A 24121-nucleotide genomic window follows, 5' to 3' on the forward strand; every position below is an offset into this window, starting at 1 on the left:
TAGGGTTTTGAAAGTCAAAATTACTATTAATTAATTCACATCAATGCATTGAAGATATACAAGACCCTGACTACAAAAAAATTGTCGGACGAATGCTGAAAGCATTTCAAGCTTTAGGTTGCCTGATGAGTTTGAAAGTGCATTTCCTCCATTCCCACCTTGACAACTTTCCTGAAAATTTGGGAGCTGTGAGTGAAGAGCAAGGTGAACGATTCTACCAGGACGTTAAAGAGATGGAAAGAAGATACCAGGGAAGATGGAGCATTACAATGATGGCAGACTACTGTTGGACGTTTCAGAGAGACATTCCAGATGCTACTCACAAGCGTAAATGTACCAAGAGAAGCCTCACAGGGAAGAAGAATCGATTTTAGTGTGTTAGTGAGCTCATTGCAGTTAAAAAATGATGTTCATGAAACATTTGTAATAAAAAATTAATTTTCTGAGTCTATTTTCATTTATTTTGAGGTATTGTCTTATTTAACATAGTTACTTAAATTGTCAGAAAACGTAATGTCCTATAACAAAATGGAGGTCATTTTTGGATTCAGCGCACTTAAAAACATAAAGATTACGTGGAATAACCAAAACAGCTCTTGAAAAAATTTTTTTTGCAGACCTGTGTAATTCTTTAACATAATCATGACTATCAAATGTGCATTTAAGCTTTAACGCTGAGCTCGACTTCTGGGGTCAGTCATAATTATGAGATAAGGTTTAGTATATCTTTTACAGCATCAAAAAGATTACAGAATTTGAATCTAAAAACTTTTACTTTTTTAAAAGATGAAGAGCACCATTAAGTGTGATTAAGAGAACAAGAAACATTATGAAAGTATACAAGATTTTCAGCTAGAAAAGTCACAACTCACAAAAAAAAAAAACTTCTGGAAAATATTTTAAAACGGCTCTGATAATGTAGTATAGCAATTACTCTAATTCTGGAACGCTGGACAATGAACTTGGCAAAATCCACATATTGAGAAAAGGCTTTAAATGGGTCTTCCCATCTCCAAGATCCTATGCCAATATGTAGTAGGTGTAATAATATTAGCAAATACATCCAATTAGAAATGTATATAGTTCTTCAGATTCACTAGGTCTCTTGCCTTGTGTGCAGGCATTGAAGGACCTTAGGTATCCATGGTTACGACCACTGATATAGTGACAGCTATTTGCTAGTGGTCGCAACCATGATACCTAAGGTCCTGCAATGGCTGCACATGAGGAAAGACATAGCGAATCAGATAAAACTATACCATATTTCTAATTGGGGGTAATTGCTATTATTACACCTACTACATATTAGAATAAGATCTTAGAGATGGGAATCCCTCTTTAAGCTTCAAAGAATTAAATGAAAGTAAATAAATAAAAATCAGGTCACCGTTTAAAACAATAAATAATTTGTTGATCATGCTGCAGCAGATACTGGTGTATAGATCAGTGTGCTGGCACTCACATTAGTAGACAAAGGGGATAGATAGATTGAGCGCCAATAAAAAATGTATTTCACCTTCATAAAAGCATATTTAAAAAAAATGGTTGAAAAAAATAAAAGCCTATGTAGTTCAAATTCAATGTGGATTCTTCTTCATATTCAATGATTAAGAATCTGCTACCTATCCTGTCTGTCCTATAAATGAATATACGTCTTAAAAGCTGGAACACCCATTGCACCTAACATGATTTGAATCTTTAACAACACTACGCATATGTGGCATAATGTGTTATTGAAGGGGGACGCATGCAGATTTCGGACCAATTAGACCAACTGAAATATCTGCTGGCTTGTCTAAAGACATGAGATATTTATATGCAGACGACTGGCAGATCCAGATAAATTTAAGAATCTGCCAACAATCAGATGTCTGTGCCAACAGAAGATGATCCTAAAATAAGTTGGATCTGACGATCTGTGTACAGGTAATGGTGATGAGTGAATGTGCTGAGATAAGGTGTTATCAGAGTATGCTTGGGTGCTAAACGAGTGACTTCGGCGTGCTCGAATAATATGTTATAGTTCCCTCGGCTGCATGTCTCACGGCTGTTCGACCGCCACAACACATGCAGGGATTGGCTGTTTGTTAGCGGTCAGCATAATGAGCCAATAGCTATTCCTCCTTCGGCTGGAATCACACCAGCATATGGCATCCGATGCGATATGCTAATGACCCTCGGCTCCTGCTCTTCTGCGTGTCAGTGATCTGTGCTCCAATCTTCTCGAGAGGATGAGAACTGAGAGGTTTGGAGCGCAGCTGCGGAGAAGACAGAGAAAGTCATTTCTCCATCTCCTCCATTGCCGGCTTATATGGCACTGCACTCGGGTGATATCCGAGTGAAGTGCGATATTTCATGCACCCATAGACTTGTATGGGAGTGAGGGAGCAGAGTCTCGCTGCAAATCGCAGCATGCTATGATTGTTCTCTCATGCAGATTCAGCGTGAGAAAATAATCACAGACCTGAGCTGCCCCATAGTAGAATACTGGGCCGAGTGCTATGCAATGTTTTATCTCATAGCACTCAGCTGTGTTACACGCTAGTGTGACCCCGGCCTTAGCACCAACCTAAGCCCATACACAAGCATGCTCAGTTCGGCTGAGTACGCATGTGTTCTTAATGGGGAGAGGCAAGTAAACAGTTACCAGATACCTCTCCGCAGGCAGACTGTCTCCATTGGCAAGAATTTCAACATGCCTCATTTTTTTCTTTTTTTACCACAAATATATGGTGTCAGAGGACAATTGTGACGCTCCGATGCATATTAGTGAGTTAGTCAGTACTTCCAGAATCTACACCATAATCCAATGTTAATCTGTTTGCATCTTGTGGCTTAAGATTGGTCCAAGTTGGCCATCTGCACACATTATACTTAACAATAATCTTCTGATTTACTGTTGGTAAAATAAACCATCACTATTCCCTGCAATTGAGCCGTATTTTAGATATCTTCAGACTGTGCATATAGGCAAACCAAGGTCGGTTACAGGTTTTCTGCCAATGACCAGAAGTGCATCCTTGTCCAGTAACTCGTCTGTTCTACAGGTCAACTATACCCATTATATCCGCAGAGCAACTCTACCATTTTCAGGACCGATAAGTGAGAACTTGCATGCTTATTGTAATATTCCACACTCTGCTTCAGCAATATTCATCACAAACCCAAAAAGTGAAATCCAGTAAGGTAAGCTCTTTTATAAAGATTGTATATGAAGCAAATTAGTAACTAAGAGTAATATTATATAAAAATACATTTCCTATGAAAAAGGTTTTATATACAATAGTCTACTTTATGTACATAGGCATAAAATGTGACAGCTAAGGTTAACACCTAGACAGTATCTTGTACCCCATCGGAACATATCCCAACCTTTATGGATGTCAGTAAATAAAACGACAGAACAAACATCCTCTCATCGGCAAACGCTACACACTTGCTAGCCACTCAAAACTGAGTATCACTATTGATCCACCCATAGATACCAGGTCAGCACCCTGTTCACACACATTCAGAAAGGTAGGCGTCTGGCCCATGTCTCATATCTCTAGTTCTGAACTCAAACACATGTATACCAATTCCTGTAGGACTACACTTTTGTAAGTTGCCAACGTTAAATATGAAGACCTATAAAAAGGATTGGGACAGGTTTGTCAAGAAGCTATATCGTGGACTAAGGTGTATGTCTCACCTACTGGGAAGAAGGAAGGACTTCCTGATCGCTCTCCAAGATAACTAACTGAAAAGGTGGTCATACATCCAAGAAAGTTTGTCAGATAGTAACTCCTCCGACCCCTTCTCCATCACACAAGCAAGTTCACCCTAACGTGTATGTGTTTTCTAGAGGCAAATGTCGCTGCCAGACCAAAACAATCAGACATGTTGAAATCCAACATGTCCAATCCTTCTTTCCCACCCGACATCTAGCAACAGGTGAGATTTGTCTGATCCCATTGAAATCAGCAAATTCAGGCAACGTGCAAAGATGTCTGGCTACCGCAACACTTCAGCCCATTCTATACTTGTGTCTGCTGACTCTGCCATTTAATCAGGGATTGCATTAACAAGACACTGTACAGTAACACTATCCTGGAAATTGACACTACCACCCGTAAGTTAAATTAAAGATAATGCAATACAAATCAAACTTGTTAAAATACTGCAGTCACATTTTATTCTAGAAAAAAGTAAATAAAAAAAAAAAGAAGTCTATAGTGGCTGTTCCTGGGAATGTGTCGAAAATCGTTTTGGAACGTTAAACTAGCCAGTAAAAGTCTCTTAGTTCTGAGTATCAGCCTCAAATCCAAGAGCACAAAAACACATCAGGAGAAGTCGGAGTTTACATGGATTTACAGGGCTGGGATTGCCTATTGGTTTATGATAGATGAAGCTGATATAAATAATGCTGTAAAGCTGTGTATGTATGGGACTAGTTACAATCTAAAAAGTACCTAAAGCTGTCATTAAAGGCACTTTAAAGGCTTCTTGCCACCTTTAAATGTTATCACCTATCCATGGGATAAGTGGCAACTTGCTGACTGTTGAGACCCCTACCGATCAGGAGAATGTGGGTGCACAGAGCGCTATAGGAATGGAATATTGGCCAGGTATACGCATCACCGCTCCCATTCACTCTCTATGGGACCAGCAGAAAAGGCTGAGTGCTGTACTCGTTCCATCAGGCCCAGAGGAGGCGAATACAGAACCACTAGAGAGCTTATTTCTGTTGGGTGGGAACTCCAGTGGATTGGTGATAACTCCTAAAGATGGAAATTGCCCTTTAATACATACATATATATGGATTCTCAAGTCACATTCAAAATTCCAGTGACTTCTACATCTAGGGACAACAAGAATATCCTTGTAGTGTAGGTATAGTCAAAATTATGCCGCAGCTCTGGATATGAATGCAGAAAAAGACAAACTGGTACAATGCAAAGAAGGTAAAGCTAAATATTTGTATGGTTGTTCAATAGTCATGTAGGTTGACACTGGAATATTGGTGGAAAAAACACCTTCTGTCAAACAAATGGTATCAGAAGAGGCCGAGTTTAGCATAGTTTAAAGAGACATATCCTTCATAAAATGTGACAAAAACTGGAGGTACAGTTGTAAAAGAATACACCGTAATTGCTACTATGTTACCATATTGATTAAAAGAAAACACATATAGGAGTGACTGCCACCACAGTAAAAAGTGCCCATTTTATCTTATGTTTCATTGTACGAGCAACGTAAAGTTGGTTTAAAGGGAACCGGTCGCCATGAAAATGCAGTCCAATCTGCAGGCACCATGTTATAGAGCAGGGGGACCGGAGTAGATTGATATATAGGTTTGTGAGTAAAGTCTCGCTATAATCTGTATTTTCATCATTTAGGCTATGTGCACACGTCAGGATTTCTTGCAGAAATTTCCTGAACAAAACCGGACATTTTCTGCAAGAAATTCGCATGCGGATTTTTCACGTTGTTTTTTTGCGGTTTTTTTCCAGATTTTCTGGTGTGCAATAATACAGTGGGAAATCCGCAAAAATAATGAACATGCTGCATTTTTTTCTGCGATGCGTTTTTCCCCGCAAACATATGCACAAAAGTTGCAGAATGCATTAGAAATGATGGGATGCATGTGTATGCGTATTTTAAGCGTTTTTATAGCGACAAATCCGGAACATGTGCACACAGCCTTAATCTTCTGCTGTTTGTGGGATTTTTGGGTCCAGTGGGTGGTCCCATCTGTCTCTGTATGCACACTTAAGACAAAAAAAGCTGTTAGTCACTAATGGTCCAGTGGGCGGTCCTAAAAATCCCACAAAGAGCAGATGATTAATTGATGAATATACAGGTTATTCTGACTATTTCCCCACAAAACTATATATCAGTCTACTCCGCTCCTTCTGCTCTATAACAATGCCTGCAGATGGGACTGCATTGTCATGGTGACAGGTTCATTTACGCTGTATTGTAGTAGGAAAATACAGTGGATTCTTCCAGAAACTGGACAACACCTGGGTACGGATTGTGTACAGTATTGCAGCTCTCATCCATTGAAGAGAATTGGCAGGGTTGGCGTAGTTTGTGGAAGAATGCAGCCATTTTTTTCTAATCCTGGACAACCCCTTTAGCAGAGTAATACCACACAATTGTAATAATACACTGAATTTAATGAGTAGGAGTCACTGTGCTGGGGAATGTGAGCTTTGGAAACACAATAACTAAAATCACTTTAATATTGTGTGTGTGGGGGGAGGAGGGACAGTGAGAACATATGGGCTTGAAAAAGAACGTTAAACATTGCATGGGTAATATAAGCATGATAAATAAGATGTGTAAAATATTACATGATCATTAAAAGATGACAGGCCTTGAGGAGTTCAAATTACTTAGGTCACAAGACATAATGGCTAATCCTTTGGCCGCCTCTTTGCTGCATCGAGGGGCTGTGTAATGCTTGCCTATAAAACTATATCAAATATCAAAAACATTCCCGTGAAAATATAATTTATCCAAAAGGGGGTATGAAAGAGGGAAAGAATAAACCTTCCCCACCCCAACAAAACCGCATTTTTTGTGCGCAGAAAAATTTTAAAACATTGATAAAATTAAGTATTATATATATATATATTTATGGATATAAAATTTTAAAAAATGCCCTTCTCTGTTAAATCTATTCAGTAGAGGGAAACAAAGCTGAAGGCAGATATTAAATATAGCACAAAAATATTGTTCCAAGGTAAATTTAACCCCTTATCGTGCTCTAGGGAAAGCTTGACCTTTTCCACGCACCGTACACATGGGGAGGGGGCAAATATTACTTGCAGGCAAGGGAGTGTCAACATTTTGCAGCATGTGGATTGATTGGTCTCTAAGTTCCGGAGTTACTGCATGGAGGACAAAGCTCCTTTCCATCCAGTTGGCATGTCCAGGACACAACATCCCCTCGACTCTACCATAGGCGTCAAATGCACTGTGCATTTTCTTGCAGTTGTAAATCCTCCACGGTTTTGGATGCAGAGAAGAATCCTCTACAGACAGTGCGTCTGTCCATGTCATACTTAAGGACTGTCTTCACAAAAGGCTAGCCAGGCTGGTAGTAGGTCCATTCTGAGCCTGAAACTGTACAGGAGGAGACCCATCTGTCCACTGCAAAGGAAACAACAACTATCAGTTCAAGTACTTTAATAAAAAAACAAAACAAAACACCAGCACTAAAACAAGAAAAAGACTTTAACCCCTTCACCCTCAGCCATTTTCAGTTTTTCCCTTCTTTTCTTCCAAGAGCCATAACTCTTTTTCCAGCCATGTAGCCAAATGAGGGTTGTTTTTTTTGTGAAGTGAGTTAAACTTTTGAAGGACACCATTCATTTTACTACATAGTGAACTGGAAAACAAGGAAAAAAATTCCAAGAGCGGTGAAATTGCAAAAAAAAAAAAAATTAAAAAGGCGCAATTCCACAATGTTTTTCGTTTATTTTTTTTTTTATTTACCATGTTTACTATATGGTAAAACTGACCTGGCAATACAATTCACCAGGCCAGTAAGAGTATACGCAGATACCAAACATGTATAGGTTTTTTTTTTTTTGTTTTATTTAAGAGTTGAAAAAAAAAAAAATCTGAAATCAGCCTGAGCTGATGTTTTTTACGGATACCATTTTGGAGTAGATACGGATGTTTTGAATACCTTTCATTGCGGCAATCAAAAAAGGTAACTAAATCAGCCATCAAGTGCGGGCTCAGTATGTGAGCCTGCATTAAAGTCAGGGACAAATAACATGAAGCAAGTATAAGGGTGTTAAAAAGATGTTGCCCAATTTGAACAATCCTAGTTCTGCTCCAGTCACTGGAGGATGAGTGTTCCCAATAAACAATCAGCTTCTGCTGTTTAGTAAACAGTAGGGCCAATTAATAGTTAACACATACAATCAACAGTTACCAAGAGGAATGATGGCCTTGCTTGGAAACTTACAAACCATGATTAAATAGGGGAGACACGAAAGGAGAATGGTAAAAAATGATTGAATTGAATTCTACGGTGCAAGCCACACGTACATAGTCAGGATTCATAACGCTGCATGAACCGGTCACCAGCCAGTGTCATTACAAGTACAAACACAGAGGGCTATTAAATGCATGGTGGGTGCGTGAACAGTTGCAAAAAGGGTCCGGATTTGGAAGTAAATTTTGTATGGCCAAAACAGGGATAGTTAGATAGGTGAGATGATAGGCCAGTCTAAAGAAATGCGTTTTTAGGGCACGCTTAAAACTGTGGATATTGGGAATTAATCGATTTGTCCTGGGCAGTGTATTCCAAAGAATTGGTGCAGCACGCGAGAAGTCTTGGAGACGGGAGGTTCTGATTATTGAGGATGATAGTCTTAGGTCATTAGCAGAACGGAGTGCATGGGTGGGGTGGTAGACTAAGAGGAGGAAGGAGATGTAGAGTGGTGCTGAAATGTGGAGAGCTTTGTGGGTGAGAGTGTTAAAGGGAACCTGTCACCTGAATTTGGCGGGACTGGTTTTGGGTCATATGGGCGGAGTTTTCGGGTGTTTGATTCACCCTTTCCTTACCCGCTGGCTGCATGCTGGCTGCAATATTGGATTGAAGTTCATTCTCTGTCCTCCATAGTACACGCCTGCGCTGTGCAAGATTGCCTTGTGCAGGCGTGTACTATGGAGGACAGAGAGTGAACTTCAATCCCATATTGCAGCCAGCATGCAGCCAGCGGGTAAGGAAAGGGTGAATCAAACACCCGAAAACTCCGCCCATATGACCCAAAACCAGTCCCGCCAAATTCAGGTGACAGAGTCCCTTTAAGTTTATATTGGACCCTGTAGTGGATGGGTAACCAGTGCAGCAACTGGCACAGGGTGGATGCAATAGTGTAGTGGTTGGAAAGGCGTAGGATCCTGGCTGCTGCATTCAGGAGAGATTGAAGAGGGGAGAGTTTAGTAAGAGGCAGACTGATCAGTAGAGTTGCAATAGTACCGACGAGAATGGGTAAGAGCTACAGGAAGAGTATTTGCAGAGTTGAAAGTTAGAAAGAGTCAAATTCTAGAAATATTTTTGAGGTGTAGGTGACATGAATGGACGAGCGATCAGATGTGAGGGAGTGAAGGAAAGATCTGAATAAAGAGTGACCTCAACACAGTGGGCATGTTGCTGGGGAGTAATGGTAGAACCACAAATGGAAATGGCAATAATCAGGCATAGGTCGGTTAGTGGAGAGAGAAAACACAAGTAGTTCAGTTTTAGATAGAGGGAGGACATAATGTTAGAGACAGTGGAAAGACAATCACTGGTATTTTGTAGTAATGTAGGGCTGATGTCAGGAGACTATGTATAACTGGGTGTCATCCGCATAGAGATGGTACTGAAAACCGAACTGATTGTTTGTCCAATAGGAGCAGTATATAAAGAGAATAGGAGGGGGCCTAGGACTGATCCTTGAGGAACCCCAACAGTAAGGGGAAGATGAGAGGAAGAGAAGCCAGCAAAAGACACAGTGAAGGAGCGGTCAGAAAGATAGGAGAACCAGGAGAGAACGGTATCTTTGTGGACCAATAAAGCAGAGCATAGTGAGGAGCTGGAGAGCCACAGCGTTGAATGCTGCAGAAAGATCCATGAGAATCAGCAGGGAGTAGTGACCATTAGATTTAGTTGTTCATTAGAGACTTTAGAGAGGGCAGTTTCATTAGAATGTAAGGAGCGGAAACCAGAATGTAAACGGGTCACGAGAGTATTCTTAGAAACAGCGGATTAGGCTGGGGTGGACCAAATATTTCAAGAATTTAGAAACAAAGGGAAAATTAGAGACCGGTCTGTAAAAAGTGCATGGAATGCAGCACTATTAAAGTAATGCATCCATTTCACTCAAGATCAGCTGTGGTCCAAGGGGCTAAACCCTCACATGAGAAACTAAGTAAGTGAATCTTTGAATGATAGGCCACTGCTATAAAAAAAAAAAAAATTAGGAAAAACCCTTTTAGGATATACAAGCAAAAGACTAACCGTTGTGAGATTGTGTTCTGGAAGACTGCAGGCTTCTATGTGGTCCTGTAGCAGCTGTTGGGAGAAGTTTTGGTGCATCTGTGCAGCCTCATGGGCATCAATTGTATTTCCACATGCTTTATTCAGATCTGTATGTAAAAAAAAAATAATAATTTAACAAAAAGACAATTTCTTGTAAAACTATTCACTCCTGAAATTCCAACAAAGAATGGCTTTATTTTTCCACTGAAATGAATGGTTGCCACTTCCGCACCCTCTGACATCAACAAGTTCTAACAAAATAAAAGGATTCATTTACTATATAGAATACGGTTAAAGGGAACCTGTCACCCCCAAAATCGAGGGTGAGCTAAGCCCACCAGCATCAGGGGCTTATCTACAGCATTCTGTTGTGCTGTAGATAAGCCCCTGATGTATCCTGAAAGATGAGAAAAAGTGGTTAAATTATACTCACCCAGAGGCGGTCCCACTGCGGTCTGATGGGTGTCGTGGTCTGGCACCTCCCATCTTCATCAGATGACGCCCTCTTCTTGTCCTAACGCTGCGGCTCCGGCGTACTTTGTCTGCCCTGTTGAGGACAGAGCAAAGTACTGCAGTGCGCCGGAGCCGCAGCGTGAAGACAAGGAGAGGACGTCATCGTAAGAAGATGGGAGGCCCTACAGAATGCTGTAGATAAGCCCCTGATGCTGGTGGGCTTAGCTCACTTTCGATTTTGGGGATGACAGGTTCCTTTTAAGAAACCTTGGAAAAGAACCTCCTGCAGACAGTGAATGACAAAGTCTATCCATAAAGCACAAGAAAAGCTCAACTACACAGATGAATAAGACATTGGATTGCGTGTGCCTCACAATTACAGCTAGCATGCACTTTTCTGGCACATCTTTTTAACCACAGCACTTCGTCCATGTGCAATAGACCCTGTATATACAGTGGCTTGCGAGTGTATTCACCCCATTGGCATTTGTGTCTTTTGCATCAGTTCATGTAAAGAACATGCCTTTAACTGTGAGCATTTGGTTTTCTTTTTTTTCCCCCTTGTGAAGCAAACAACAAATAGGACAAAATAACTGAAAACTTCAGCGTGCATAACTATTCACCCCACTAAAGTGAGTACTTTCTAGAGCCTCTTTTTGCATCAATTACACCTGTAAGTCACTTTGGATACGTTTCTGAGTTTTCCACACATTGCCATTGGTGTTTTTGCTCATTCCTCAAGGTAAAACTGCTCCAGCTCCTTCAAGTTAGATGGTTTCCTCTGGTGAAGAGCAATCTTCAAGTTTCACCACAGATCCTCAATTGAATTAAGGTCTGGCTTTTACTAGGTCACTACAAAACCTTTACATGTTTCCCCTTAAACCACACGAGTGTTGCTTTAGCAGTATGCTTTGGATCACTGTCTTGATGGAAGGTGAACCTCCGTCCCAGTCCCAGATCACTTGCAGACTGGGAAAGGTTTTGAGCAAGAATATCCCTGTATTTTGCACAATCCATCTTCCTCCTTGACTTAGATAATTTTCCCTGTCCCTGCTGCCCAAAACATTTCCACAGCATGATGTTGCCATCACCATATTTCATTATGGAGATGGTATTCTTGGGTTGATGAGCCGTATTGGTTTGGAACCAGACATAGCATTTACCTTGCTGATCAAAAAGTTCAATTTTGATCTCATCTGTCCACAGCACCTTCTGTACATTTGGGGATTCTCCCACGTCTTTTGGTAAACTTAAAATGACCTTTTCAATTAGGTGTGTGTATGTAAAGGCTATTTTCTGCCTACTTTCCCATAAAGGCCACCTCTATGGAGTGTACGGCTTATCGTGGTCATATGGACAGATACTCCAGTCTCTGCTTGGGAACTCTGCAGCTCCTTCAGGGTTACCTTTGGTCTCTCTGCTGCCTCCCTGATTAATTCCTTCCTTGCCCAAGCTAAGTTTTGGTGGGCAGCCCTCTCCTGGCAGGTTTGTTGTGGTACCATGTTCTTTCCATTTGATGATAATGGATTTGATGGTGCTCTGGGGGATCGTCAGAGATTGGGATATTTTTTTTGAACCCAATTCTTAGGCTATGTGCACACATTGCAGATTATTTGCGTTTTTTTAGCGTTTTGCGCTATAAAAACGCTATAAAACCGCAACTAATCTGCATACATTAAGCATCCCATCATTTATAATGGAATCCGCAATTTCTGTGCACATGATGTGCGTTTTTCCGCATGAAAAACACATTGCGGAAAAATAATGAACCTGTTCATTAATTTTGCGTTTTTTTCACGGATTTCCCACTGTCTAATGCATTGGGAAATGTCTGGGAAAAACTGCGCAAAAACCACGAAAAAAAAACGCATGCGGATATCATGCGGAAATCTGGCAGAAATGTCCGGATTTCCACAGGAATTTTCTGCAGGAATTCCTGAACGTGTGCACATAGCCTTAATTGTACTCAGGGTGGATAAAAATCAATGTTTAAAAAAAAAAAAAAAAAAAAAAATCTGATTTTTTTTATTTAAATCGGATTTTTTTCAATAAACTGCTTTTTGAGGAAAATATTTGACCATCCAAAGGTTCTTCCATCATGAGATAAAGCTGAGTTGTTTAACTCAGTAGAATAAAGGCTGTATATTTGTAACATTCACAATGCCATGCTCTTCCAGAGGTTTCTGTAGGATTAGTGGGCAGTTTCTCTCCTATATTATCACAGACGCTCGCTTTACTTACGCAGTTCTCAAAACTGAATTTGACTCCGCAGAGGTCCCAGCCTCTTCTTCACGGCAAAAATGTTACAACATGAAAAGAGTTGAGAAAAAGACCTTAATCCTATTGTTCTACAAACCTATGAATACAGAATCAACCCCTTCAGTCCAAGAAGTTAGACAATATGTTTCGGATTGTTTGGAGTGGAATAGATCTGCACAACACAAGAAGAATGTGAATCTAAGTGTGAGGAGGAGGAAGGGCAAGCAAACAAGAAAATGAAACTTTGAGCACAATACTGCAGCATAGCCACAGACAGACAAGTCTGGATCTGTTTGTGTGTACGATCTGAGGTTTATTACATTCTTTCCTTATAATGGCAGCAGGCCGTAAAAGAGACCCAGTTTGGCAATATTTTAATGAAGCTCCTTCGCCTATCGGTAAGGCAGGCATGCGTGCAAAATGCAAACGATGCAACAAAGAGATGCAAGGCCTGGTGGCGCGAATGAGGCAACATCATGAGAAGTGCGGTGATGAAGATGACTCATGTCCCTTCCTCCTCCTCACACTTAGATTCACATTCTTCTTGTGCTGTGCAGATCTATTCCAGTCCAAACAATCCGAAACATATTGTCTAACTTCTTGGACTTGGCACTGAAGGGGTTGATTCTGTATTCATAGGTTTGTAGAACAATAGGATTAAGGTCTTTTCCTCAACTCTGTTCATGTTGTAACATTTTTGCCGTGAAGAAGAGGCTGGGACCTCTGCGGAGTCAAATTCAGTTAGGTAGAAACTTTGATTTAAATCACTGATTTAAATCAAGCCTTACTGACTAGTGATTTAAATCGTGATTTAAATCAGTTAGATTTAAATCAAATCCACCCTGATTGTACTTCTCAACTCTGTCCACGACTTGTTTGGAGATCTCATTGATCTTCATGGTGCTTGGTTAGTGGTTATGCAGCCTCTGTAGCCTTTCAGAAAAAGTGTGTATATACCGACAGACCATGTGACACTTGGATTGCACAAAGGTGGACTTCCTTTTGCTAAGCATGTGACTTGTGAAGGTAATTGCTTGCACCAGAAATTATTAGGGGGTTCATGGCAAAAGGGGATTAATATATATGCACATGCAAATTTTTAGTTCTTTTATCCCATAAATTTAAGCCTTTATTTTTCTCACTTCATCAACAGACTATTTACCAATAAATTCCTCCAATGATTTAGATTACCTGACCTGTAAATAAATGCTTTGAAACTGGCAGAAAGTCAATCAGCTTTGTACATAAATGATTAACCATCTTCTGCATCTCCCAAAAAATGGCTACCAGGTCACAGTAGCAAATATTCTAACGCAAACTCACTAAATTTAAAAAAGAAATACTGTATTTTCCGGCAAATTCGATGACTTTTTAATCCCTGAAAAACTTCAGAAAAGTTGGGGGTCGTCTTATATGCCCAGTCGTCTTATACGCTGGAAAATACGGTAACCCGAAGGTATGAATACAAGAAAAATGAAGAGTTAACCTTACCTCTAAGCAGCGCCGACGACCATAGCTGTACAGACATATCTGGGATCTTGCTTGCCAGCTGCATGGCTGGGACCACCATATTGTTGCTCTCCTGATGGTACATTTGAAAATTACAGATTGCAGTACAAGTAAAGCAAATTTCAGAATACCTATGGGTCTAATGACTGGAGAGATAGAGGACTATTCCATGACAAGATTAGGTATTTGGACCAGTTAGTGGTATCTAAAATAAATATAAAGAACTTCCTGCCCCCATAACCATGGGCACTTCATGAACTCTCATGTGGCAGTATGGAAACATTATGCAATGATGCTATGGTATAACCTCTATATGTTGGCGGTAAAGCACATTACATTTAAAGGGGAAGCTTTCACCTCAGAAAATTATATTTACCAGCAGGTATAGTGTTAAAATACTGCCCGGTCGCTGTACTGAAAGTGCCTCTAGCTCTAGAAAAGTAACTGATTTCCTACTTAGAGCCAGCGAGGAGCAGCTCAGTCATGCTGTAGGCATGTCCCAAAATTTTGATGACAGCTATCTTTGCACCGCATCTGTTCATATAGGAAGTCAAAATGCCAGTGAGTGCTTGCAGTTGCTGCTCACAGTATAGTGAGCGGTGACTGAACCTGCTCCACACACGCCTCAATGACTGAAAGCAGGTGATCCTGGGAAAGAAATATCATTTTCTCCAGGTAGCTGCATCTTTCAGTAAGGTGGCCAGGAAGCATTGTAATCAGGTCTGTGGAGTCAGTAAGCCAGACCTCAGACTCCTAAATTTGCCTAACTTCTGACTCCACAGCACGGCCTCACTACTGAGCCTGTACATAAAGTGCAGCACAGATTCATCTCACCTAAAACCGGGAGATACTTAGATCAGAAATAGAACAGACATTTATAGGACAATTCATAACTTTTCCAAATTACTATGGAAACATTTACAGCACATCCTGCACTGAACTACTGAACCAATTTAATATATATTTTAGGAGTCTGAGTCAGTCTATTTAATAAAGACTCCACAGCCCTGATTGTAATGCTATTTACCTGCAGAAAAACACTATTACTGCAGGTAAATAGCGTTTTCTGAGGTGACAGGTTCCCTTTAGTGTAAGTCACATTTACAAAGAAATTTATGGATGAAATTATCTATTAAGCCAATGCATATTTGGGGCTTGCCAGGTAAGATTAAATTGAAAAAGCTCGGAGAACCCCTTGAAAGTATGCAATATAAAAACCTAGATAAAATAATTAGCGCGCTTACACACTGTATATCATCGTACCCTGTGATTTCCTAGTACATAGAAGATGTGGCCAAGAAGTACCAAAGAGCACGCCGTGAGTCGATTCAGATCCTCAGCGTTTGACATCTTTAAAGTTTCTCGCAGAAATCGTCTGTAATGTAAAGAAACATGTAACATCCAGTATATAATATGGCTGTGTGCCACACATTGCAAGACCCAGACATGTTGTATGGTAAAACAGATACAACAGGGAAAAAAACCTTACTATAAAAACATAGCGACAGGAATTTCTGTTATTAGAAAATATGCTAAGTAATTCTCACAAAGAAAGTCTCATGAAGGTCTTTACCACCTAAGAGAGGCAGCTGCCCTATAGGTCAGTGTGACTCTGTAACAAGCCTTGCAACACGACCAGGGATTAGGAACAAGCAAAATGAAAAATATAAGGCTTCCTAAGGTAGAGTTTACTAGTCAACAGATTAAAAAACAAAGAAAAATGCCACTTACTTTGCTTCATTGTATCTGCCTTGAAAGAAAGAAAAGAGCCCCCGTATATAGAAAGCAGCAGCACGCAGACAATGTGAGCTAAAGGAGTGAAGAGAAATGAGGTTATGCGGTAACTTCAACAGCTAGAAACACTGGAAGGTTTAGAATCCGTGAATATTACTTCTTCATCTCTTCCTTATTTATCTGTCTCTACACAGAAGAGATTTACTTGAAATGATTAATAATTACCAAAAAACAGTCTGACTTTCATCATTAAAGGGATATTCCCATCTCCAGGATCCTATCCCAGTATGTAGTAGGTGTAATAATATTAGCAAATATCTCCAATTAGAAATGTAGGATAGTTTTTATGATTCGCAATGTCTTTCCTCATGTGCAGGAATTGCAGGACATTAGGTGTCCATGGTTATGACCACTAGCAACCAGCTAACTCACTATATCAGTGGTCGTAACACAGATACCTAAGGTCCTGCAATGTCTGCACATGAGGAAAGACTATACTACATTTCTAATTGAAGGTATTTGTTATTGTTATTATCATTATTATTCCTATTACGTATTGGGATAGGATCTTGGATATGGAAATACCCCTTTAAGGGAACGTGTTAAGTTTAAAATTGTATCTTATCTGCAGGCAGTGTGTTACAGAGCAGGAGCCTATGATCAGGGTGATATACATATTCGTCACTAAATCTTGCACTTTATTCATTGAAATTCATGGTGCAGTTTTGTAAATGTGAGATCACTGGACCCATATACAAACACCAGGGATCTACACTGAATCTATACACCATTCTGCTCAGCTGCTTCTCTATCATAACGGTCCACAGATTAGACTGCATATACAAAATCCAAAACCTCAGAAAACAGGCAAAATGGTCTGCATTTTGTTGCCCGCCTCCAATAGGCATATGTGGCCGAAAATAATGCATTACAGCGCACAGTGGATTTCCGAATCATTATAATCAATGGTTCAGTCAGCACATACACTCAAAACCGGTTTTGTGAGGGTTTCGGATGAAAGCTACCTATATATACCCTATGAACTGCTTTAAGACAGAACGGGTTGATACTGCTCCAGCAACAGCAGAACCGCTGTGGACAGGTGATTGGCAGCTGAACTAACCTGACCAGTGGCAGCCTATCACAGGTCACATGTGTCCTCCTGCTATTGGAACGGTGACTACGTCCTTCCAGAGTAAACTCAGACCACAGAACCTATGCTGGATCCAGTGGCAACTATAGCTTTGATTTTTTTTTTTTTAAATATCAAGCCACTGCTAAAATTTGTACCTATCATTTCAGGTGACTTCGGAATAAGTCATCCTGTTTGGTCATGAGGAAGACCATCTTTTTTTGGTCATTACATGACTTGTATTATGTATTTTAATGTTTCTTCTGCACTCTCAGGAGTTTCTTGTACCATTTGGATATTGTTTCCCTCTAACTTACCCTCCCTCTCACAAAACAAGAGTTTTATAGACAGTAGGTGTAATTTGATCCCTTAAGGTACCTTCACACTGGCCAACTTAACGATATCGCTAGCGATCCGTGACATTGCAGCGTCCTGGATAGCGATATCGTTATGTTTGACACGAAGCAGCGATCAGGATCCTGCTGTGACATCGTTGGTCGGAGAAGAAAGTCCAGAACTTTATTTCGTCGCTGGATCTCCCGCAGACATCGCTGAATCGGCGTGTGTGACGCCGATTCAGCGATGTCTTCACTGGTAACCAAGGTAAAAATCGGGTTACTAAGCGCAGGGCCGCGCTTAGTAACCCGATGTTTACCCTGGTTACCAGCGTAAACGTAAAAAAAACCAAACACTACATAGTTACATTCCGGTGTCTGTCCACCGGTGCTCTGCTTCTCTGCACTGTGTAAGGTGACGTCACCGCTGTGCTTTCCGGCCGGCGCTTACACAGTGAAGAAGCAGAGCGCCGGAGGACAGACACCGGAATGTAAGTATGTAGTGTTTAGTAACCTGCGCTTAGTAACCCGATGTTTACCCTGGTTACCAGGGGACTTCGCATAGTTGGTCGCTGGAGAGCTGTCTGTGTGTCAGCTCTCCAGCGGCCACACAGTGACGCTGCAGCGATCGGGATCGTTGTCTAGATCGCTGCAGCGTCGCTAAATGTGACGGTACCTTTACTGAAAGCAGATCTGTAGACAGATTGGAGCAGTTTGAGCGTGAATGGTCAGTGCTGGGAGATAAATAGAGAAATTTCTTATTTCTCTAATAAGACATTTTACAGATTCTAATACTTTCTTCTACTGTTAATTTACATTAAAAAAATATTAAAGCTGTCCATTAAAATTATTAAAAAAAAAAAAAAGGTCTTACCTCACTGGGAAATTATGATCTGGGTTAATTCTTTCCAGTAAACTATAAAGCTGCATGAAAAAATAAATAAATAAATAACTGTAAATGTGATTTTGAAATGTGTGAATACAGAATAAAAAAAGGGCTCCAATTTACAAAGATCTGCTAGTAGCAAAAGCTGGAGCAAGACCTGAGCTACCAGTGCTATACCATAACCAAATCTGATGTCTTATGTATTCAGTGTAGGGGCAAAGAAACAGCAGTTGGCCCCTCTACATGTCCAGTATAGGTCCTTATCTCACCAAGAGCTTAATACAGAGCACCCTCTGAAACGACCATCTAGTCCAAATAGAATTATACATTAAATTTCACAAGGATTTTCAAAGTAATCCCTCAACCTCATCAGGTCTAAAATCACTATTATAATTAAGTATACAGCATGCATTGGGAAATCTGGTGACCGATTTTGCTTTAACCCATTTACCCCCCAAGGTGGTTTGCAAGTTAATGACCAGGTCAATTTTTACAAATCTGACCACTGTCACTTTGTGTGGTAATAACTCTGGAACGCTTCAACAAATCCCATTGATTCTGAGACTTTTTTTTTTGTGACATATTGAACTTCATAGTAGACGCAAATAAACGGAAATTTGGCAAAAATTTGTAAAATTTTACAATGTTCAAACTTTGCATTCTTATACCCTTAAATTAGAGAGATGTGTCACACAAAATAATTAATAAATAACATTTCCCACGTCTGCATAAGTACAATTTTTGAAACAATTTTTTTTTATCTTTAGGAAGTTATAACGATTAAACGTTGACCAACGATTTCTAATTTTTTTAACAAAATTTACAAAATTATTTGAATTATATGATAGAAGATACCCAAAAGTGACAATTCTAAAAACTGCAAGGTGCTTAAAACCACATTCAAGAAGTTTATTAACTCTTCAGGTGCTTCAATGGAATTTTTGGAATGTGGTAAAAAAAAAAAAGAACATTTAACTTTTTGTCTCAAAAAAATTAACTTTGTACCCAATTATTTTTCATTTTCAAAAGATTAACGGGAAAAATGGACCACAAAGTTTGTTGTGAAATTTCTCCTGAGCATGCCAATACCCCATATGTGGGTGAAATCTACAGTTTTTTCGCACGATAGGACTCGGAAGGGAAGGAGCTCAATTTCACTTTTTGCATGCAGAATTTGCTGGAATAATTAGTGGATGGCATGTCTAGAAACTAGAACACTCAGGGAACTTATCTAAATATGTGTTTAGCATCTTCAATTCCCAGGTTCTTCACAGAAGTTTATAACATAGAGCCATGAAAATTTAAAAAAAAAAAAAAAAATTTGTTTCTTAATTTTATTTTAGCCCCCTATTTTTTGATTGCAACATTTAATGGAACAATCAACATACACTGTCGCATTCGGAGAGCCCCTGATGTGCCTAAACAGTAAAAATCCCCCACAAGTGACACAATTTGCAAACAAATTTATAAAGTTGAACTGTAAAAATAAATAAAAAATTAAAAATATCACATTTTCCCCAAAAATATGTTTTTAGCCCCAAATTTTGCAGTTTAATAATTGTAACAGGAGAAATTGCACAATACAATTTGTACTGTTTGGGCACATGGCAGGGCTCGGAACGGAAGGACTTTTTGAATGTAAAATTTCCTGGAATCATTAGCGGACGTCATGTCCAGTTTGGACAGCCCCTGATATTTCTAAACACCCCACAAGTGACCCCATTTTGGAAACTAGACTCCTCAAGGAATGTATTTAGTCTGGTTAGCTCCTTGAACACCCAGGTGCTTCACAGAAGTTTCTTACGTTGAGCAGTGAAAATAAAATAAAACCACATTTTCCCCACAAAATATTATAACTCCAAATTTTTTATTTTCACAAAAGTAACAGGAGAAATTGCACCATACAATTTGTTGTGCAATTTCTCCTAAGTACGCCGATCCCCACATGCGAAGGAATACTGCTTTTGATGCACAGTGCAAAGCTCAGAAGGGAAAAGGCACCATATTGGAGTTCAGATTTTGCTGGAATGGTTTGAGGGTGCCATGTCAGATTGGCAGAGCCCCTCAGGTGCCAGAACAACAGAATCCCCTATATGTGAAGTCAATTTACAAACTACATTCCCCACTGAATTCATCTAGGGATGCAGTGATCAAATGAACACGTGTCTCACAGAATTTTATACTATTGAGGGGTGAAGAAAGAATAAATTACATTTTTACCACCAAATTTTGTTTTAGCCCAAGATTTTACATTTTCACAAGAAGTGGGTAAAAATGGCACCATGATCTGTCCCACAATTTCTACTGAATGTGGCAATACCCCATATGTGGCTGTACAATACTGCTTTAGCCATGGAGAGACTCGGGAGGAACGAAGCGGTATTTGCCTCTTGGAGCGCAGATCTTTGTAGAACAGTCTGTGGACTCCATATACAGAGTCCCTTTGAGAATTTTTCTACAGCTGTAGTAACGATTGTGACTCCATGGGTGTATTCCAGAAACAAGCAGCAATGAATGTTGCCGAGTGAAAATTGAAAACTGCCATTGTAGGGACCAGTATGCTGACGTGACCAGCACATTATGCCCAGCCTGTGCTTCTGGAGATGGGCACCCGTAAGTTAGGCGGGATCTCATCACTACAGAAATGCCAAACATGTGGATGCTATATATGGTTTAGGCACACTGGGGCTCAGAAGGGAGGGGGCATTGGGATTTGGGAGCAGTAATGTAGAAACCCTCCATAGTTCCCTTAACAGTTGACAGACCTGAGTGGGACTTGCTTTTTCTTTTGAGGATTAATTTGAAGCTTTTATTGGGAACATTTTACATAGCGTTTGGGATCACAATTATTCAGCGCTACGCTGAGCACTTTGGGGTTTCCATCTATATCTCTGAGTGATATGACCCTGAAGGATCCAATCACTATAATGAGGCAGCAGTGTTACTCTGGATTCTGTCTGGCCTCTGTTCACCGGTGTCCTTTTCAGAAGTATACAAAACTGGTCGACTGTACTTTTATGTAATCCTAAAAAGACGGATCACAGGTCCTATGGCGTCCACAGTGCCTCCATCTGCCTCATTATAGGGAATCTTCCCCCAGAAGTTCCGTCTGAATCACGTATTTCAGAGATTTACACGGAAACCCTGATGTAAGCGCTCAGCGCACAGCTCAGAATAAATGTGCGCCGAACCTTACTGAGATCTTTGGGAGGCAGAATGAACAAAACAGAATTTTGTTTTATTTAATTTTTTACGCCATTCCTTGTGTGGTATAAGTGACGACTTTATTCTTCGGGTTGGTGCGATTACAGCGATACAAGATTTATATTGGGTTATGTTTGACTGCTGTCACACACTAAAGACGCTTTTTATTGCAAAAAAATACTTTTTGCATCACAACATTTTGAAGTTTTATTTTTCTATATTTTGTCCGACAGTCATGTCAGGGCTTGTTTTTTTATGGGACGAGTTGACCTTTTTTATTGCTATCGTTTTCAGACGATGACATTTTTTGATCACTTTCTATTCCGATTTTTGGGAGCAAGGATGAACAAAAACCTGCAATTTCAGGAATTTTTTGGGGGTGTTTTTTCATAGCGTTCAGCTTGTGGTAAAATTGATAAAGCAGTTTTAGGGTATGTGCACACGTATTTTTGAGCTCTGCGGATTTTTCCGCAGCAGAATTGAGAAATCTGCAGGTATTGCGTTTTACCTGCGGATTCACTAAGGAATTACCGTGGATTTCACCTGCGGTTTTACACCTGCGGATTTCTATTGAGGAGCAGGTGTAAACCGCTGCGGAATCGGCACAAAGAATTGACATGCTGTGGAATGTAAACGGCAGCGTTTCCACGCGTTTTTTTCCGCGCGTTTTTTTCCGCAGCATGGGCACAGCGGTTTCTGTTTTCCATAGGTTTACATGGTACTGTAAACTCATGGAAAACTGCTGCGGACCCGCAGCTGCAGATCCGCAGCAAAATCCGCAACGTTTGCACATAGCCATATTCTTTGGGTCAGTACGATTTCAGCGATACCATAGTTTTATCTTTTTTTAGGTTTTGACAGTTTTACACAATAAAAACTATTTTAGGCTATGTGCACACGTCAGGATTATTTGCAGTATTTCCTGAACAAAACCGGACTTTTTCCGCAGGAAGTCCGCATGTGTTTTCTTTTGCGGATTTTTTGCGTTTGTTTCCGGAGCTTCCCAATGAATTAAATAGCGGGAAATCCGCAAATTAATGAACATGCTGCGTTTTTATCACAGAAAAAAACGCAACATATGCACAAAAATTGCGGATTGCATTCTGTTAAATAGGATGCTTAATGGATGCAGTTTTTTTCGTGGTTTTATAGCGAAAAACATGGAAAAATCAGGAACGTGGGCACACAGCCTTATAGAAAAAATTATTTTTACATTGGTTTATTCTCATAGCTATAACTTTTTTATTTTTCCGCTGATGGAGCTGTATAATGGCTTGTTTTTTGAGGAACAAGATGACGTTTTCAGCGGTACTATGTTTATATCCGTCTTTTTTTTGCGTTTTATTTCACCTTTTATTTGGCGGCATGATGAAGTATTGTTTTTTGCCTTTTTTTTTTATTTTTATTACTTTATGACATTCATTAGTGGGACAGTTTCATAGGTCGGGTCGTTCCGGACGCGGCAATACAAAATGTGTACTTTCTTTTTTTTCATGTGTACAATATATTTTGATCTTTTAAAAATATTTTTTACAAATTATTGTTTTTCTTACACTTTAACCCCTTCATAACCCGGGTATTTTTTGTTTTCCACTCCTCTCCTTCCCAGAGCCATAACTCTTATTTTTCAGTCCATATGGCCATGTGAGGGCTTATTTTTTGCAGGACGAGTTGTACTTTTAACGACATCATTGGTTTTACCATATCGCGTACTAGAAAATGGGAAAAAAATTCATTCCAAGTGCGGTGAAATGGCAAAAAAAAGTGCAAGCCCACACTTTTGCCATTATGATTCTCCAGGTCATCACGCGTTCATAGACACCAAACATGTCTAGGTTCTTTTTTATCTAAGTGGCGAAGAAAAAAATCCTAACTTTGCTTTAAAAAAAACAACAACAAAAAAACAATTTTCCGATATCTGTAGCGTCTCTATTTTTCATGATCTTAGGTTAGGTGAGGGCTTATTTTTGTGTGCCGAGCTGACGTTTTTAATGATACCATTTTGGTGCAGATACGTTCTTTTGATTGGTATTGCTAACCTTTGGTAAGGTTTTTTGGTCAAATATGTGTAGGTTTGATTTTTTTTATTGTTTTATTTTTTTTATTGTTTTATTTTGAATGGGGCGATTTGAACCTTTATATTTTTATTTTTTTTAAAACATTTTTTTCTTTTTTTACTTTTGCCATGCTTCAATAGCCTAGAAGCTGGCACAACTTGATTGGCTCTGCTACATAGAGGCAGGGCTCAGATCGCCTCTATGTAGTAGAATTACAGGGTGACGCTCATAGCAATCCGGCATCAACCACCATAGGTCTCAAGCAGACCTCTGGTTGTCATACCAACGCGCCGATGACCCCCGATCACCGATGCACGCATTTCCGGCTTGAAGCACTTGTTAAATGCCGGTGTCGGAGTTTGACAGTGGCATTTAACTAGTTAACGCGAGTGGATCGGGCTCACCACCGGAGACCACATCAAAGCGGGGATTCTGCCATGGGACGTACTATTCTGTCTGATGGCAGAAAGGGGTTTAAACTTTTTTTTACTTTGTCCCACTATGGAACTATTATTTTTTACA

General features: G+C 39.9%; 1 protein-coding gene across 1 annotated transcript in view; it reads right to left on the minus strand.

Moving 5' to 3' along the window:
- Window positions 1-5526: 5526 nt before the first annotated feature.
- The window catches only part of MAU2 (MAU2 sister chromatid cohesion factor), a 96030-nt gene continuing 77435 nt past the window's right edge, over window positions 5527-24121 (minus strand). The window contains exons 14-19 of the mRNA XM_069767697.1: window positions 18327-18376; window positions 15983-16060; window positions 15515-15626; window positions 14234-14324; window positions 10010-10137; window positions 5527-7140 (exon numbers count right to left, since the gene is read on the minus strand). Coding sequence (XP_069623798.1) covers window positions 7066-7140; window positions 10010-10137; window positions 14234-14324; window positions 15515-15626; window positions 15983-16060; window positions 18327-18376 — 534 coding nt within the window. The 3' untranslated portion in view covers window positions 5527-7065. The remainder of the gene's footprint in view (window positions 7141-10009; window positions 10138-14233; window positions 14325-15514; window positions 15627-15982; window positions 16061-18326; window positions 18377-24121) is intronic.

This window comes from Ranitomeya imitator, chromosome 1, assembly GCF_032444005.1.
Source record: "Ranitomeya imitator isolate aRanImi1 chromosome 1, aRanImi1.pri, whole genome shotgun sequence".
In the NCBI taxonomy this organism is placed as follows: domain Eukaryota; kingdom Metazoa; phylum Chordata; class Amphibia; order Anura; family Dendrobatidae; genus Ranitomeya; species Ranitomeya imitator.